The 17,063-nt window shown below is 48.1% G+C and overlaps 1 protein-coding gene across 2 annotated transcripts; it reads left to right on the top strand.

The window, feature by feature from the left end:
* The first annotated feature begins 271 nt into the window (after window positions 1-271).
* ARF3 (ADP ribosylation factor 3) lies at window positions 272-16,714 on the top strand. Of its 2 annotated transcripts, none has more exons than XM_049883016.1 (5): window positions 272-462; window positions 11,992-12,231; window positions 13,047-13,157; window positions 13,396-13,520; window positions 14,057-16,714. In XM_049883016.1, exons 2-5 carry the CDS (start codon window positions 12,084-12,086, stop codon window positions 14,216-14,218), a joined length of 546 nt encoding a protein of 181 aa, XP_049738973.1. In that variant the 5' UTR covers window positions 272-462; window positions 11,992-12,083; the 3' UTR covers window positions 14,219-16,714. The 2 variants fall into 2 exon arrangements, with proteins under 2 accessions (XP_049738973.1, XP_049738972.1); XM_049883015.1 differs by lacking the exon at window positions 272-462 and adding an exon at window positions 4,225-4,401.
* The last annotated feature ends 349 nt before the right edge of the window (window positions 16,715-17,063 follow it).

The raw sequence follows: 17,063 nt of genomic DNA, 5'->3' as shown, positions 1-17,063 counted from the left end.
CCCCATCCTCAAATTCTAGGGACGGCCCGAGCTCGGGATTCTCACCTCATTCCCTACTGCCTCATCCCCGTTCCCTGAGTCCAGCCTCCGCCGCCCGCAGCCTCCAGCCCCCACACGGGCCCCCGCCCAAGCTCCAGCTCTTGAGCCTGGCTATCTCTGCTGCAACCGCTGCCATGGTGATGGATCTCGCGAGAATTGCCACTAGCCGCCGCGCAACTCTCGCGTGATCCGGGAGGTGGGAAGTATCCTGGGCCGGGGGTAGGGGTGAGCCGCACAGCTCTTGTCGCCGTCGCGGCTTCCGGTGCTAGGTGGAGGGAAGGAGGGAGGGAGCCGACGAGCCGGGCCAGGGCAACAACCGCGCCGAAGTCGGCTGGGGGAGCTGGAGGGAGCGGAGCGAGATCCGAGCAGAGCCTGCGGGGGCGGAGGTGGCGGCCGCAGCGGCTGAGCTGGGAGCTGGAACAGGTGAGGGGCTGAGGAGGGAAGAGGGTCCTCCTAGAGGAGAGGCTCGGGGTGGGAGCTGAGGGGATATCGCCCCAACCCCTGGCACTGCCTGGCATGGGGCAGTGAGGTCCTTCCTACCCGGGAGCTCGGAAGGGAGATGCTGGGCCACTCCCACGCCTGCCCCCGCATTTGAAGGACGCGGAGCTGGGCTGGGGGTGGGGTGGGGGGGCCGCGAACGGATTTGTCTCCGTTTCGCACAAGGGGGCCACCTGGGCTTCAGTTAGCTTCTCCTTGCCTGAAGGAGGTTGAATTGTGAGGGGTCGGGGTTGGGAGGGAGGAGAGCCGTCCAGAGAGCGCTGATGCGAGGGCGGTGATGGCTGTTTTGTATCTTTTTTCTGTTAAAGGGCTAGGGAATGCCGCTTTCTCCTACCCCCTCTCTCTCCTCCACCCCGTAGCAATAGGAGACCCGAGAGAAGCCTTTTTATGGTGACACCCTCCCCCAATCATGGGGCAGGGGTGCGTAAGGGGGGGTCTAAAGATTCCGGCAGGGCTGGCTAGTGGGGCACCCCGGGGCCTCTGTTCTGGTGGAGGTTGCGCTTTCGGGTCTTGGGAACCGCAGGTAGGGAAGAGGGCAGCAGGTGGAGAGAAGGAGGAGTGGAGGCAGGAAAAGGGGGAGGGGACCTGATCTAGCTTGGAGAAGAGAGGTGGGGCCTTCTTCCCCCAGGCAAAGCGGGGGCGGTCTCACAGGAGGAGGGAGCATCTTGTCGCTGGCCCTGAGTTTGTGTCCTCCAATCCGCTTTCTTTCTTTAGGATGTACCAGGATTCCCAGAACAGAAAATGGAGCCATTGCTTACACCAGTGTTTGAGGAAAGGAGGGGGAGGTGGACTTCCCTGTTAAAACGGGCCACTTCATTAGCAAAGTAGTAGCTCCTCTTTTTTGGGGGGAGTTCCCTTCTTCCTGAGTTGTATTACCGCCGGCTTGCTTTTCTCCGTCTGGCCAGGCTAGGAGGAGTGTGGTATGTGATCAGAAGTGAGAAGAAATAGTGAGGTCATCCGGGTGAGGAAGAAGTGTAACTTAAAACCTGTCTCTGCTGCTGTTGGATTGGGTCACCCCTGGTCTGGGGCATGAAAGTTTCATTGGGAGGAGATCTGTTGTAGGAGTCTGATTGCTTGGGCCATTGCAACAGGACTGAATCCAGTCTCTGCATACCTCTTTCCTTGTCCCCCAGCCAGGTAGGTGGTGACAGTCTTTGTTGCCATTCTGTCTTAGACCTGTTGTTGGGGCAAGTGTCTCCACTTGCTGTGACTGGCATGGGACAGTGGACTGGTGATTGCACATTAGACCTAAGGCTGAATAACATGTCTGTAAAAGCTCATTCTAAGAAAGAAGCAGATCCCTTGAGATTCAAAATGAATCATTGACCTTGGATTCAGCTGGAAAGGGCCCCCATGTATCGAATATTAAGATGCCACCCGTCTCCCTGAATAGAATTATTAACTTTGCCTAGTCAAAATGTTTATATATGTACATCTTGCTTTTTTTGAGTGCAGAAATTGGATCTCATTTCTTGTCTCCCAGAATGCCTGTGCACACAGTATGCACTCACGATGAATGCATAAGTGAATACAGGGTTTGAATGGGTAGAAATCAACAAATTTTCTGACTACAGTTAAAGGAAAGGGAAAGAGATGGCTTGGCTGCTGGGGAGAGTGCCTAGAGATAACCCAGTAAGGACACAGAGACCCTTGGACTCTATAATTAAGAAATTTTAGTCTCCCTGCCTCCCTGAGAGGCACAACAGAGTCATGGATAATGGAAGCTAAGACCTAAAGAGAAAATATTTCTAGAACATGGAATCCTTATTTATCTGAAGTCCCACATCTCCTGCTTCCCCATTTTGTGTGAAGGGGATCTCCATTAGACTTGAGCCCTTCAAAGTGTTGTCTGTGAATTGGGATTCTGGAGATAGCCAAGGAGGGGCCAATGTATGTATATGGTGCCTGGCACTGCATTGGTGCCAGTGAATGGTAGCTGCTTCTACTGTTATACTAAGTGCAAGTACAAAGGAGAGCAGAGAGCAGGCTGGAAAGAGTGGAAGTGGAGTCTTAAGTGCACAAAGGGTTATATTGTGGTGTGTGTTCATCTGCGCTAGTCTCTCTTCCACTGGAGTCAGAATGAGAGGAGATAGACTCAGAGGACAGTGGGTGAGATTTGTTGGTTAGAAGGAGGAACTTCTTTAAAACCAAGTTTGTTAAAGCTGAGCATGTAACTGAGGAAAATTGTGGAATCTCCTTTCCCAAATAGCTTTAGAAACAGTTGCCAAGAGGCCCAAGACTCAAAGCACATCACTGTGTGTGGTTCTCCTCACCATTTTAGTTGCGGGTGAATTTAGAGGCAGAGTAGTATGGGGCTTTGGAATCAGACAAAATTGGGGTCAAATGCTGCCCCTGCGAATTATGAGTTACATGTTTTTGGTAAAATTACTTGCCCTTTCTTGGCTTTATTTTCATCATCTATAAAGAGGGTAATGATAGCACCTACGTCATAGAGTTGTCATGAGAATGAAATGAGGTAATACATGTACAGTGCTTAGTATTGTGCAGTAAGCACCAAATAAGTATTAGCTGCTGATAATAATCATCATCATGACAGCAATAATACTGTGAACACTCAGGGCTATCTTAAAGGAGTGTAGGTCTACAAAAGAACAACTTGACGCCTGAGGCACCTGTGTGGAGGGATGATTGTTACCAGGACTTTCAGTGCTGGTTGTAGGCTTATGAGCAGGGAAATCTTTTTTCAGCATCAGCCTCACAGAAGCAGCTCCTGCTGCCTGAGTGGGAGGTGAAGCTGGAACCGGGCAGGGGCCCTGAACCATCAACATGGATGTAGGGTGGGGATGTGGGGGCTCAAGAATAGTGCACATGTTAGAAAAGTCAATGTGGCTCTGACATATTGGTTGATTTTTCCATAAAAGAACACGCTGATTGACACAGGTCAGGGATTTAGGTTCTTGGGTTCCATTATTTTAGTCCTTGATCAGTATTTCAGGATTCTCCATTTCCTGGGCCACTCTTTCTATTTAGTTAGCTCTATGTTAAATGTCCGCCTCTGAGTATCTGTTTCAGAATGCACTGTATTAAGGTCCAGATTGTGATATCTTTGTAATTCTCCATCTACCGCATCTGTTGCAAATATAGGTAGAGTACTAATAAAGCTTTTTGATAACAAAAAGACATGGGGAGCGTTTAGAAAGAGTCTCACGAATGTTTGGAAGCTTTGGTACGTAGTATGAGAAAGAACTGACTGAGGTGGGGATTTGACAAACGCATAAGAGCTTTGTAATAGACTTCTGCAAGGGATCTGCCACACCATATGCATCAGAAAGGACATGCTTCAAGATTTCAGGGATCCACCATTTTCAGCATATTCCTGAAGAAAGGTGAGATGGCTGGGTGTGGCAGTTCTCCTGGTACCTTTTAGAACTCCGTTACTGATGAGACCCTGGCATAACCTTTCCTTTATTAACTTATGTACAGGAGTGTCAAGCATGAATGTTTAAACTTTAGCCTGAGTTTAGAATGTAGTGGAGTATTTGTTCTCTGTTGCAGTGGTTTTTGTCCTTTCTTTTTTTTTAAGGCTTTGAAACTTTTCCTTAAATAAAATCTTGCTTTTGTTTATAAAATGGATAAAAGTGGAGCTGCTCTGGTGGTACTGGGGAGTTGGGAGAATAATTAGAGCCCTCATATGATTCCTCCTCCCCACCCAGGCAACCTCTGAATCCTGTCCAAGGAACCTAGGGCTCTGAGAACATGGAAACCACATCTCCAGTTTGTCACATACAGGAAAAGGACTGGGGATCATCTATAGAATTCTGTCTTTCTCAGCCTCTCAAATGCTTTGCCACCGTAATGAGAGCCATGCTGTTCAACAAGAAGCATGTCAATCACTAGCTACAGGTCAGTCATAGTGCTGGATCCCGGGGACACAAAATAGAATAAAGCATGGTCCCTGTTGGTAAGGGGCTCATAGTTTTAGTGAAGTACTTCCTAGCTTTTTCCCCGTCCTGGCATATGCAGAAAATAGTAATAGTGATGCACACACAGCTGCTTGAAACCTGAAATGACTGGCCCAAGGGCTCTAGCCATTCCATTCCCTGCCCAGCCATCTAGTAGCTGCTGGGATCAGTATCTCCACCTGACCTATAACACGTTAGAGGCACATTGTTTGGGAAACATCAGCTCTGGAGAGAGAAACAGACAAAGACGAATTAAACATACTATGGTAAGTCCTAGAGTAGAAGTGTGTTTGAGGTGCTGAGGGAGCCGACAACTCTTATTCCCCAAGGTAGGCAGTTTTCTGTTCATCCCTTTTTTTTTTTAAAACCCGTTGCCGTCGAATCAGTTCTGACTCAGTGACCCTACAGGACAGAGTACAACTGCCCCATAGAGTTTCCAGGGAATGGCTGGTGGATTCAGACAGCTGACCTTTTGGTTAGTAGCCGGGCTCTTGACCACTGTGCCCCCAGGGCTTCCCATATCCATAAACTATTCTATAATGGTTGGCCTTGTCCAGACCTTGGCTTCCTGTTTGATCTCTTTGCTGTCAGCTACCATCTTGACCTACTCTGGGGGACCAAATTGGAAATAAAGGTTTAGGGCTTTAGGCTAACTATGTTTGAATTTCAGTTGATTTTGCAATTGGGCAAGCACAGTTTTCTGGATAAGTAAGGCTATAGATGTGGGGATTGAAACAGCCATAGAATATCAGAAACAGTTGTAAACTGGTCAAATTCTCAGAATAGGACAAGCTGAAAGCTTTGGTCAGAGGGCAGTGCCACAGAATATTTTAAAGAAACAAATGAGTTTTTATCTGGTCATTGTTTCGTTTGGCTAGGCCAGGAATTCTGAAATAGACCCTGAATGCTCTCTCCTGACTCAGTTGCTGAGGGTTGTTCATGGAAAAGCTAGACCCTTCCCAGAGGGTTGAGTCTCCAACAGACAGGGACGTTCAGGATCCTCCTTTGCTTGGTAGCTGTGGCCTCCTTCAGGTGTTTCTGTTTTGGAGTCTTCTTGAGAACCCTTTTTGTCTCTGGTTAGGACTAGAAGGGAAACTGGCATAACATTTCTGGCCTGAGCCTGAACACTACTACTGTAATTGAGTTAAGCGGGGTCTAATTTTATTTGGATATGTTCTAGTTTATACCAAGGTCCTCATTGATTGCCTAGTAGTTCTGTAGGTTCCTTTCAGGCTTTATCTACAGCCTTTCACCCTCTCTCCTTTTTTATGCTGTTTCCTCACTGGTGCCTGTATATCTTGCCCTCTTGATTTCCCTTCTACCCATCTTATTTCGTAGTTTCATTCCTGGCTCTTTGTCTGCCCACTACTTTAACTGTTGATGTGTCCCAGGTTTCTACATTTGACCTTTTCTCCCATCCCACTGTATACACTCTATATCAGTTAGGATGTTTCAGGTGCAAAAGATAGAGAACACATATGTGGGTCAAACAATAATGGGATTTATTAAATCACATAACAAGTCTAGGGATAGACACTTCTTCTTTGTTTGATTTTTTAATCCACCAGCTTGACAATGTCATTAAGGACCCAAGTTTTCCCCTTTTTTCTGCTCTGACATCCTAGGGTTCTCATGTCTGTCCCCTCATGGTTTCAAGATTACTCCAGCAGCTCCAAGCATCATCCTTACATATCAACATCCAAAGGCTAGAGAGAAAACAGTGCCATATGTCCTTTTTTTAAGGTTGAGAAAAACTTTTCCAGATGCTTCCAGCAGACTTTTACCACATCTTATTGACTAGAATTAGTACATGCCCGTTCCTGACCCAATCCCTGGCAAGAGCAATGGAATGCCCAGATTCTTTAGGTTAATCGGTTCATTGCCTGGGCTAGAGAGAGGCCATCTTGCTTGCAGCACATCTCATATCCCCCCCCTCCATCATCTGAACAAAATAGAAATTCTATTAGAAGAGAGAAGGGGGAGAGAATGGCTGTTGGGGAGGCAGCCAATATTTGTTGCCACCCTAGGTTATCTTGGTTCCTCTTACAGTTTCAGTTACCATCTGCACAGATGATTCTCAAATACCCTGCCCAGACTTTTCTACTGAGCTTTGTACCTTAACGCCTCAAAATCAACGTTTAATATAAAAAAAAAAAAAAATCCCCCGCCCCCCCTCCGCCAGAACTCTTCCTTTTGTATTTTTTATCTGGGAAATGTCACCCACTCACCCAGGCCAGAAACCTGGGAGTTATCTTTGACTCTTCTTCCTTCTACATTTAATCAGTCATTAAATCCTGTGGCTTCTACCAAATGTTTCCAATCTGCCCTCTCCTCTCTAATGCCACCCCTAGTTAAGAACTCGTAATTTCTCATCTGTGTTACTGTTACCCAAGTGCTCTCTCTGCCTCTAGTCTTTCTCCCGTCTTATTCATTCCATAAACTGCTGCCAGAATGAGCTTTCTAAAGTACATACCTGAACATGTTACTCAGCCTGGTCTTTAAGGCTCTTTAAAATCTAGCCCTCCTGCTTATCTCTCCAGCATCATCCCTCATCACTTTTACTTACCATGCTGCATCCAAATAAACTACCTTCTATTTGCACCTGATTTTAGCTAATAAAGAGTTCTATCTCTAACTCAAGTCTCTTATGCCTTCTTTGCACATGCAATTCCCTGTCCCCCATTCCTTCTTCATTGTTGTCCGATTAGTTCTTACTCTTCCTTCAGGAGTCAGCTCAGATGTGACCTGAGAATCATGTCTGTGAATAGTCCTTCGCTCCCCTAGTCTTAGTTAAGTACTCCAGCTGTCTATCCTCATAATACTGTGTACTTACCTGATTCTTATCCTCACACTGTTTTGTTTTCTAGTCTTTCTGTGTTTACTGGTCTTTCTTTCCCACTAGACTGAGTTTCATGAATGTGGGAAATGTCTTCTTTTCTGTATCCATAGTTCAGGATTCTCCATAAATGTTTGGTTAATGAATGAAAGCTGACATCAGGAGCTATTTCTGGCTTTGGGAAATCTTTGAGTCCAATAGAAGTTGTTGAGATACTAATCTAGGAGTTCCTGTGTGCTGATTACAGAGCTCTTGAGACAAAAAACTTGGAAAATTTACAGAGGTCGTAAGCCAGCTGCACTAAAGAAGAACTAAATACAGGTAGCCCCTCCTTTTGATTCCTTAAAGTTTATTGGTCTGCTTTTTTAGCTGTGCCAAAAATAACATTTCTATTAGTGATATCTCGATTTGAAAATGACTTCAATTTGAAAATTATCTGGGAACAAAGCTTCTTTTAGTGGACCCCACCTGGAAGCAGAGGGTCTGGGAGACTGATCTTCCTTTCCCAGAACGCATGTAGCTTGAAGTGGAGAAGGTGGTGCCAGATCAAGAGTCCCCTCAGAGGTGTCTCAGGACACACACCTGGGTCAGTCATTGGAATTGGGTGAGGCAAGTGTGTTTGGCAGACTGAGCTGTGACTCTCAGAATTGCCTGGAGAGTAAGGTAGGCATGTTCTTGTAACACACGTAAGCCAAGATGGCCAAGGAGGCAGGTGCAGTGACAGCTTGCTTCTTGGGGTCTTACTTGTTGTTGTCAAGTCAATTCCGACTTATAGTGACCCTATAGGACAGAGTAGAACTGCTCCATAGAGTTTCCAAGGAGCATCTGGTGGATTTGAACTGCCGACCTTTAGGTTAGCAGCCGTAGAACTTAACCACTATACCACCAGGGTTTCCTCTTGGGAGCTTAGGAGGCCTATTAAGTGGGACCATTGTACTGAAGTACATTTAAAGTAATTAATTAGGAGTACATTTTTAGAGCTCCTGTTGTTATTTTTATCTCTTATAGCAAAGTTTCTGACTAAAATATAGTGCTGAGATACCTTCTTTCTTAATAGAGATATTACTGTATTTCATTTTTCATCTTGAACCACTCATCTTCAGTTTTAACTGCTGATTCCTGGTTTCCAGCAGCCCTAGAGCCCTGGCATTTTGCCTCATCGACACAGGAGTGCCATCTGTAGCGATAGAGAATGACTATAGGCTATACAATACATAAGGAAGCAATCCAGGGTTTGTTTGCCTTTCTGCCTTCCAGAGCTTTTTCTAGGAATGCATCATGATGAAAGTATAGCCAAAGATTTGTGTTTATGGCACAAAGAAAGCTGCAACAGTCCCGGTGGCAGGACAACATGCTATTTGGTGATAAGCAGGGACACAGAAAACCAGGACAAGAAAGCCAACATCCCCTTTGCATTGCTCATGCTGAGTCAAGCTCCTGATTATACTTAAAGAGGAGTCATAATGTCCATTAATTTCAAGGCCCTGGGATACCCTAGGGGATACATGGTAACTACTCAGGATATTTCATCAGGGCAACCATCAGCCCCACAGCCTGTTAAATAGCAGGGGAAAATACTTATCAATTTTTGTCTTCTCATCCTTTCATGGTGTTCTTAAATCAGTCGTGGTGTCAGATATGTGTGGAAAATGGCTGAGAATCAGCAGGATATCTAAACAGCCATCTGGTATTACATAGAGATAGCAAGTACTAACTAGGGCAGAAGAAGTGCTATAAGGACATCCTCAGATGAGGCTTAAATCAGACGATGTGCTTGATTGAACTCCTACAGTGGGTTTGGCACTGGGGGTGACTGCAGCCTGAAAATAAATAAAAGGCTTCATCCTGGCCCATAGGAGATACACAGTCTGATTGAGGAGATGGTAAATGTATGGGTTTATAAAAGAAGAAAAATCTACACAGGATAGTAAGTATCACATGAGTGGTTCAGATAATGCAGGGGCCTTGATGTGACATCCAGGAAATAGAAATAGGTGCAATGCTGGGACCAGCTTTTGAACCAAGACTTCAGCATAACAGCTTAGCAAAGAAGCAAACTAAAGGACAGCGTGCTCACGTTCTGGGGCAAGGGATATTAGCTGCTTATATCTTTTCCAGCCACTCCTATACTCACAGTTGGTAATCATTTAATCAGCAGTAGTTCCAGCCGTGAAGGACAGCAAGATAAATGTGTAGTATAGATTCAATTCAGAATCTGGGCCAAAGCCCCTTACCGGACCTTCAGAGCAAAGTGTCATCTGGAGCTGAAGCAAAGGCCACCTGAGCAGGAGGCAGGATAAAGACTAAGAGGACTTGAGAGAGGTTTAAATTTCTGGAGGTGATGATAGCAGAACCAGAAGTCTTAACTACCACAGATTGCCAGGGTTGGTGGGATTTGATCTTTTAGCTGGGCAGGTGTTCCCACTTGGCTCAGGGATCCTTGGAAGTCTATCTGCCTGGTGGGTTGAGGCAGGAAGGGCAGGGAGGATAGCTAGTGGGCGACTTGGCTGAGGTTGAGCCCTAAGGTTGAGCAAGGCCCTCTTCCTGGGGTGTGAGCCCTCTGGGTCAGGGGCAGGGCTAATCTGGGGGAACCTACCGGGGACACCACGCCTGGCTCATTAGTGGATGTCTGGTGAGGCCTTTGAAGATGAAGCACTCCATAAGTGCTCATTGTTTCTGTTTTTTGGACAAACTAGCACTTTGGTCTCCAGGGGCTGTTGATCTGGCTTTTTTGCACTAGTCTGGAATTTGCTGCAAACTGAGAAGAGTAAGGAAGAAGGAAAAAAAAATAAAAGCCTGAAGAGGTTTTTGAAAAAAACAATCAAACTCCTATCAAACTCCCATGCTTTAGCTTGTAAGTGGGATCCCTCACCGTCTACCTTTCACATTCTTGGGTTTGGGTGCACTCTGTCTTGACCTGTTCCTTTGCCTGCTGGGTTTGGGGTGTGTGCCTCTCTCTGGTTCCCAGACTCTGTAGAGAATGCCAGCAGCTGGCATATGGTGATTGCTGAATAAGCTGCCCGCTGACGCATGCCCCCGCAGGCATGGAGGACTGGCTGGCACTGGAGATTCTGAACCCCCATTTCAGTATTGTTTCAAAGAGGCATTTCTGTGGCTGCCCTGTGCTATAGAGAGGGAGGCAGTAAGAGAAGGAATGACTGAAGGAATCTATGGTCTGTCACTGGGGGCAGTGGCTGGGCAGATAGGCAGCTTGTGCCTTCACAAAGGTTCTTATGCTCCCCTTCATTCTTTCAGCAGGTATTTGTTAAGAGCCTACTATGTACCAGGCATAAGTGTCCAACCTGAATGAGCTGCTAGAGGCCAGAAGAGACTCTGGGAGCTAGGACAGTTATTCAATTGTTATGTGCTGGGCAGTATTCTAGGTACTGGGGACACAGAAGTGAACAAAGTAGACAAGGAGTTGACATAGTAGGAAGAGTAAGACAGTACAGCAAGAAACAGATATGTAATATGTCAGATGGTATTAAGTGCTATGAAGAGAAGTAAAGTGGGATAAATGGGGTAGCAAGTGGTGTGTGTGTGTGTGTGTGTTTTATATAGGTGATTATGGAGGAACTCATTGATAAGGTAACATTCATATAGACACCTGAAGGAAGTGAGCGAGTAATCCATGAAGGTTATCTGGGAGAGGATCATCCCAGGCAGAGGGACTAGCAAGTACAAAAGCATAGAGGCAGAAAAGCGTTGGGGAATCTGGAGCAGAGTAAGCAAAGGAGAGAATGGTAGGAGACAGGAGAAGTAGGAAAGTACAGATCGGGCAGGACCCTGTAGACCGTGGCACGGGCTTTGGATTTCACTGAAAGGGAGAAACTAAGAGAGGGTTTTGAACAGAGGAGCACCATGACCTGATTTTGGTTTTATAGTCCCTCTGGCTGCTATGTGGAGAATGGACTAAAAGGGGTTAAGGAAGAACCAGGGGACGTAGGAATACCGCACTGTAGGTGAGTATGTGGAGCAGCTTGCTTTGGATGGGTCACAGCAGAGGCAAAAGAGAATCTACCCAGCTGAGGAGTGAAGGGTGCAGTCTCAGTGTGAATAGGCAAAACTTCAGGAGTCGGCATTTTACAGAGTGGAAAAGATCAGTCTCTTAGGAATGCTGCTGTGTCTTTCTCCCTCATTCATTTTGGTGTGTAGAAAGAAGGTGGAATTGCAGAAATATGGGAAGGGAACAGATTCTCTCGATTAGAGCAGGGAGCATAAACCTTGGGAACCTGGCAAGCCTGAACCTTGTCGAGAGTCACAGAGAGAGCCACTCCTCATTCCTCTTCCTCCTCTCCCACCCTTTCTAGAAGTCTCAGGGTAAGGTTAGGGGAGGGAGGGGCATTAATGATGTTCCCACAGCGCCTTGGGGTATACCGTAGAGTGTCAGAACTGAAGGGACTTTAGAAATCATCTTGTCCAACGCCCTTGACTTACAGGTGCAGATATGGAAAGGTGAAGTAACCTGCCAAAGTCACACAGTTAAATTAATGGTAGAGCCGAGATCCTGAGTGTTCACTGCTTTATCTGTGCTCCCAAAGACTCTAGATGTGTCTGAGTGGGCCTTTGTATTCAGAGTCTCCTCAGGCTCTCAGCTTGTCATGAGTGGACTCTGGCCATGATTTTGGAAAACCCTGTTTATATGAAATCCTGACAAGCAAACCATGGTAACGAGCTTGCATTTCCTTTGCCTAGGGTCAAATCCTCCATACCAGGGACCAGGCCAAAACGAGATTGCCACTGCCCCCACTTGGGCCCCACTGTCCTCAGAAGCAGCAGCTGTGATCATGGGGAATATCTTTGGAAACCTTCTCAAGAGCCTGATTGGGAAGAAGGAGATGCGCATCCTGATGGTGGGTCTGGATGCTGCAGGAAAGACCACCATCCTGTACAAGCTGAAACTGGGGGAAATTGTCACCACCATCCCCACCATCGGTAAGGGCGCAGCTTGGATGTAATCTTCCATGTAGTGGCTGAGGCAGGGCAGGGGGCCTATTCCTAGGTCTTCCACTTGGCCTCTTTTCCCTGGGCAAGTCCATGCAATCTGTGGGGTTCAGGAAGGATGGTTATTCAGCTCACTAGCAGGTGCTGGGATTGCTGTTTGCCCACCTTCCCTGGCCCTCCTTGATGCGGGAACTTCCGCAGCCTGGCACTCAGCGGTTGCCCTCAGGCACTAGAGTTGGTTTGTTCTCTGTGTTGTTTGGAAAGCAGGTGAAGGACTTTGATGTTCCTGCCAGAGGCCTGGAATTGCTTTGGTTTAGATCTTTGGTGGCCCTGATCCTGGTTAAGACCTGCCTATGGAAAGGAGAACATTTGCCATGTGATGGGGGCTCCAGGTGGTCAGCTGGCTCTGCATTTGGGGCTCTAGGACTGTAGCTTACTTCACTCTTTTTGCTTCCTCTCAGGCCCCGCTTCTTAGCTCAGGCAGACTCTGGGGGCCAAGGTACAGGAGCAGGGTCGAATTATTTTTTTGCAGGAGGGAGAGCTAAAGACCGAGAGAATGGATGGGGAAGGCAGGCTCAAGTTACCTAGGCAATTGTGAATCTCCTTGTCCTGTTCCATTTCTCTTTGGTTTTCTTTTTGGCCTTCAAGCTACTAGTCGAGGAACACAAAATCTGAGTAAATCTTAGCCTTCTTTCCATTGCTGGGGTCATGGCCAAGGCTAGGGGGAAACAGAAACAAGTCTCTCAGGGCATTGTTTGCAGGCCTGGTGTTTGCAGCCTAGTGGCCATTACCTGCTTTTCCCAAAGGGTTCAACGTCGAGACTGTGGAATACAAGAACATCAGCTTCACAGTTTGGGATGTTGGTGGCCAGGACAAGATTCGGCCCCTCTGGAGACATTACTTCCAGAACACCCAAGGTATGGCATGTGAACTGCCCAGGGGTGGGCACACACCCTGTATGAGCAGAGCGTTTGCTGCTCTTTCCTTGGTTATGGGCAGCCAGTCCTTGCCCTGCTGCAGCTCCTGGGGTAGGGGAAAGGAGGCGGAAAAGGAGGAGATATTTGGGTGGTTTGAAGACCCTTTTGTCTTTTGGTGGTGGTGATGGTGGGGGAGGGTCACGTGTCACCTCTGTGCAGCCATGCTTTGCCTCCCTAGGGTTGATATTTGTGGTGGACAGCAATGATCGGGAGCGAGTAAATGAGGCCCGGGAGGAGCTGATGAGGATGCTGGCGGAGGATGAGCTCCGGGATGCTGTGCTGCTTGTCTTCGCAAACAAACAGGTGCGACTTCTCCCCACTCTTGAATTTGGGAGAGGGCAACCTGGCCTTGGAAATCATGGGGCCTTGGGACTCAATGTACGGGAAGCCCTGTGACTGTGCTCTCAATTCTGGGAAACAGGACCAGTCGGCATCTTTATGCCCCACCTCAGCTTTTTTTAAACATTTCAGTCCTCCGGGATTGTGTCATAGATTGATTACCTCAGGTCCCTCTTTCATCTTCCCTATTTTCTACTTTACTGGAACTGCCCTCGCTCCTAGGATCACAGGCCTGATGCTTTGCCCAGCCTGAGCCACCTCTTCATTTTCCTACCAGCCCCATTTTTGGTTTCCAACTCCCCAGTGGAATGACCTCTAATGCCTTGGATCTGGGGTTCTGGCATGACTAAATCCAAAACAGCTCTTTAGGATTTGTCTGAGTTTTCTAACATGAAGATAGGAGAAGAGGGTGCTGGTTTCTGTCTCTTTGGTGGGTGGGTGCCCTAATAGCCTTTGAAAGCTCCTGAGGCTCCTTTTTGTGTGTCTCTCTCACACTCCAGGATCTGCCTAATGCTATGAACGCTGCTGAGATCACAGACAAGCTGGGCCTGCATTCCCTGCGTCACCGCAACTGGTACATTCAAGCCACCTGTGCCACCAGCGGGGACGGGCTATACGAAGGCCTGGACTGGCTGGCCAATCAGCTCAAAAACAAGAAGTGAGGAGCCAGACAGCCCTATCTGATTGCCCCACCCTTCCCTGACACATCTGTCTCCCTACCCCTTCCTTCCCATTGCAAGTGTGGCCAGGGCCCTGGGTATCATGTCCGCATGCCCAGCAAGAGCCTTGCCTCTCCTGCCCCCTGCCCCCTCCCCTCCCCATCCATCGACATGACCAGTCCAGTTCCCCAGTTGCTGTCCTGATGATGAATCATTCCAATTTACTGGATTTAAAACAAAAACAAGATTGTTGGCTTCATGGGATGGCCCCCCTCTCTCTCACCTCCTAGGATTCGGGGGATGGATGGAGTGGGGTATTCTCTCCGTATGCTTCGTTTGGCTCTGGTTGCTGTGTTCTTGGCATCTGAGTCCCTTCCCTGTCCCCACAAGCCCCTCTTCTACTCCCTACCTTCCCTTTCTTCGTCACCCTTTCCCTGTTCTACATGGAAATTGCACGGGCCTCTCTGTGTGTGCGTGCATGTGTGCGCGTGTATATACAGTACAGAGATATATATATGTGGGGGCCAGGGAGCAGGGTGGACGGGGTGGAGTGCAGTCAGGGCTTGGAGCTAGGACACTGCCCACTCTACTCTTATCATCTGCCCCTCCCATGTTTGTAAGATAAAGGGAAGAAGATGGCAGGGTTTTAGTCAGGGTAGACTGCCCTAATCTTGGTTTTTCTCCTCTCTGCAGTTTTCCTAGGTGATGGGACAGATGAAGGGTTCTCCATCACCCTCTTTCTTGTACCCCTTTCCCCACCCCACTTAGGGTAGGGAGGTGACATTTATCTCTAGGTGGCTGTTCTCAAGGAGATGCCATTCCGCTCTGCCTTGTTAGTGGGAAGGAGAGAGGAACCCACTCTCTCTTATCAGCCCAAAGTGTTCAAGTGATCCTTCCCCCCCTATCCTTAGATCTGTTCCTCAGGAGCTTGAGGGGATGGTGGGGGTAGCAAGCCCATGGTAAGTGTTTGGGACCCAGGGCACTGCAGGGAGGGCCTCAGGTTTTCCATCTTCGTTCTCTTTTACTATTAGGCGAAGGCGAGGCATGGACCAATCCCACTCTTGCCTTCCTGCCCTCCAGCCCACCCAACCCTTCTCTTCCGATCTTGCGGGCTGGGTGGTTCATCTGTCCATTAGAAGTTTTATCACCCTAGTAGTCCTGCTGGCCTGTCCAGGGCTGACTAGGAGGTCTAATGCAGAGCTGGGGAGTGGGAATGACATAGCAGACCTCAGGATCAACCTCCTTGTTCCCCAGCTCTTCTTGTAGTCTAAGATGTGCTAAAGGATGAAGATTTTCCATGCTTTTCCCAGGCCCTCAGACCATCCTGCTGTCCTTCCCTGCTCCATCCCAACACCATTCCCCTGCCCTCCTCGCCCATTTCCCCTAAATGGCTCTGGGGGTTGGAGTAGAGGAAATAGAACCCTGAAGTAGTTGTTGGTGCTGGTGGGCAGCAGTGGTCTGCAGGCTCCTCCGCCTTTTATTATGTAGTTACTCAGAAGCTGCTGCTACTGATCTCTGTGTCTACAGGGGGCTCTTGTGTCTGTGGTCCTGGCCTGGGTCCTGACCTCTGCAGTTTCTGTGAAGCCGTAGCTGCTCTGTGGGCTCATGTGTGTGCTGGCTGCGCCCTGAGCTCCAAGACAGCCATCCATAACCTTTCTCCTAAGGTCAGGGCCCAGGGTCTCCCCACAGTGTGGCTGAAGGGCCCTTTTCCAGAAAGGCTCTCCTAAGCCCCACCTCCGTGGAGCCAGACTTCCTGCCCCCTTTGTCTAAAGCAGGCAGATCAGTAATCCCTTCACCCACCCCAGATTGAACTGTGAAAGAGAGGTTCCGGGGCATCTCCTTCAGTGCCATTTATTTAGTGGTGTGTTACTTAACCAGGATGCGGTGGGTGTGTGCAGGTACCTTGCTCTCTAGGCCTGTGTGTGGGTGTGGGTGTGTGTGTGCATATGTGTGTGTGTGGGTGTGTGGTGGCAGGGGTGGGGCTGGAGGTTCTCTTTCACTTTAAAATGCATTCACTCTCCAGACCCCACAGATGCTCCCTTCCAAACTTTTTCTTTGCCTCTTTCTTTCCTCTGATTTTCTTCATCCAGCCTGTTGTTCCCCCTCCTTGAACTCTCTCCTTTGCCTTCTCAGCTCATTCACGGCTACTGCCTGTTTGTCTCTCCTTATTTCTTTTCTACACTTTTTGTTTCCTGCTCTTTCCTATTCTTGTTTCGTTCCCCACTCTATCTTTGTGGTCGGTGAGGTCTGTGCCTCTTCTGCTGCATTCCATCTCTCACCCTCTCTAATTAGATGCCGGTCCAAAATAGGTTTTACCCATTTCAGGCCCCCACCCATCTTTGTATTCTGGCGGTCCTGGGACCACTTTGGGGCTGAGGGTGTTAGGAAGCAGCCTTGGAGGTTGGCCTTGGCACTGGTCTTTCCAGCAGGGGGCAGTAAGTGATCTTGGTAGTATCCCTGGCTGCTAGGCCCTTGCAGGGCCATTCCCAGGAGGGAGTGGGGGTGGGGGGGGTGGGGGGGTGGTCCTTTCTGCATTCCCATTCACCTAGCAGCTCTTCTGGGATTGGGAGTTTCATTCCATTCTTGTCCACTCCCTCCTCCTCCCCTTCTGGTGGGTTTACTTTTATTCTTTTCCTTGTTCCAGCCTTTCTTCTCCCTGGGGACCCCCCTCCCCACAAAGTTTGTGGTGTTACAGTGGTAACTACAGTTCTGAACTAGTTTTTCTCTTTTTTTCTCCTCTGGAATGTAGATTATACATGTTTAATAACTCACCTTCTCTATCCTTGCTCAAAATGTGGGATACACGATGACTGTGACCCTGGTTGGAAATTAAACTTGTTTTATGGAG

The sequence above is a fragment of the Elephas maximus genome, chromosome 4, assembly GCF_024166365.1.
Source record: "Elephas maximus indicus isolate mEleMax1 chromosome 4, mEleMax1 primary haplotype, whole genome shotgun sequence".
Lineage (NCBI taxonomy): Eukaryota > Metazoa > Chordata > Mammalia > Proboscidea > Elephantidae > Elephas > Elephas maximus.
This window is presented reverse-complemented; position numbering and strand designations above follow the sequence as displayed.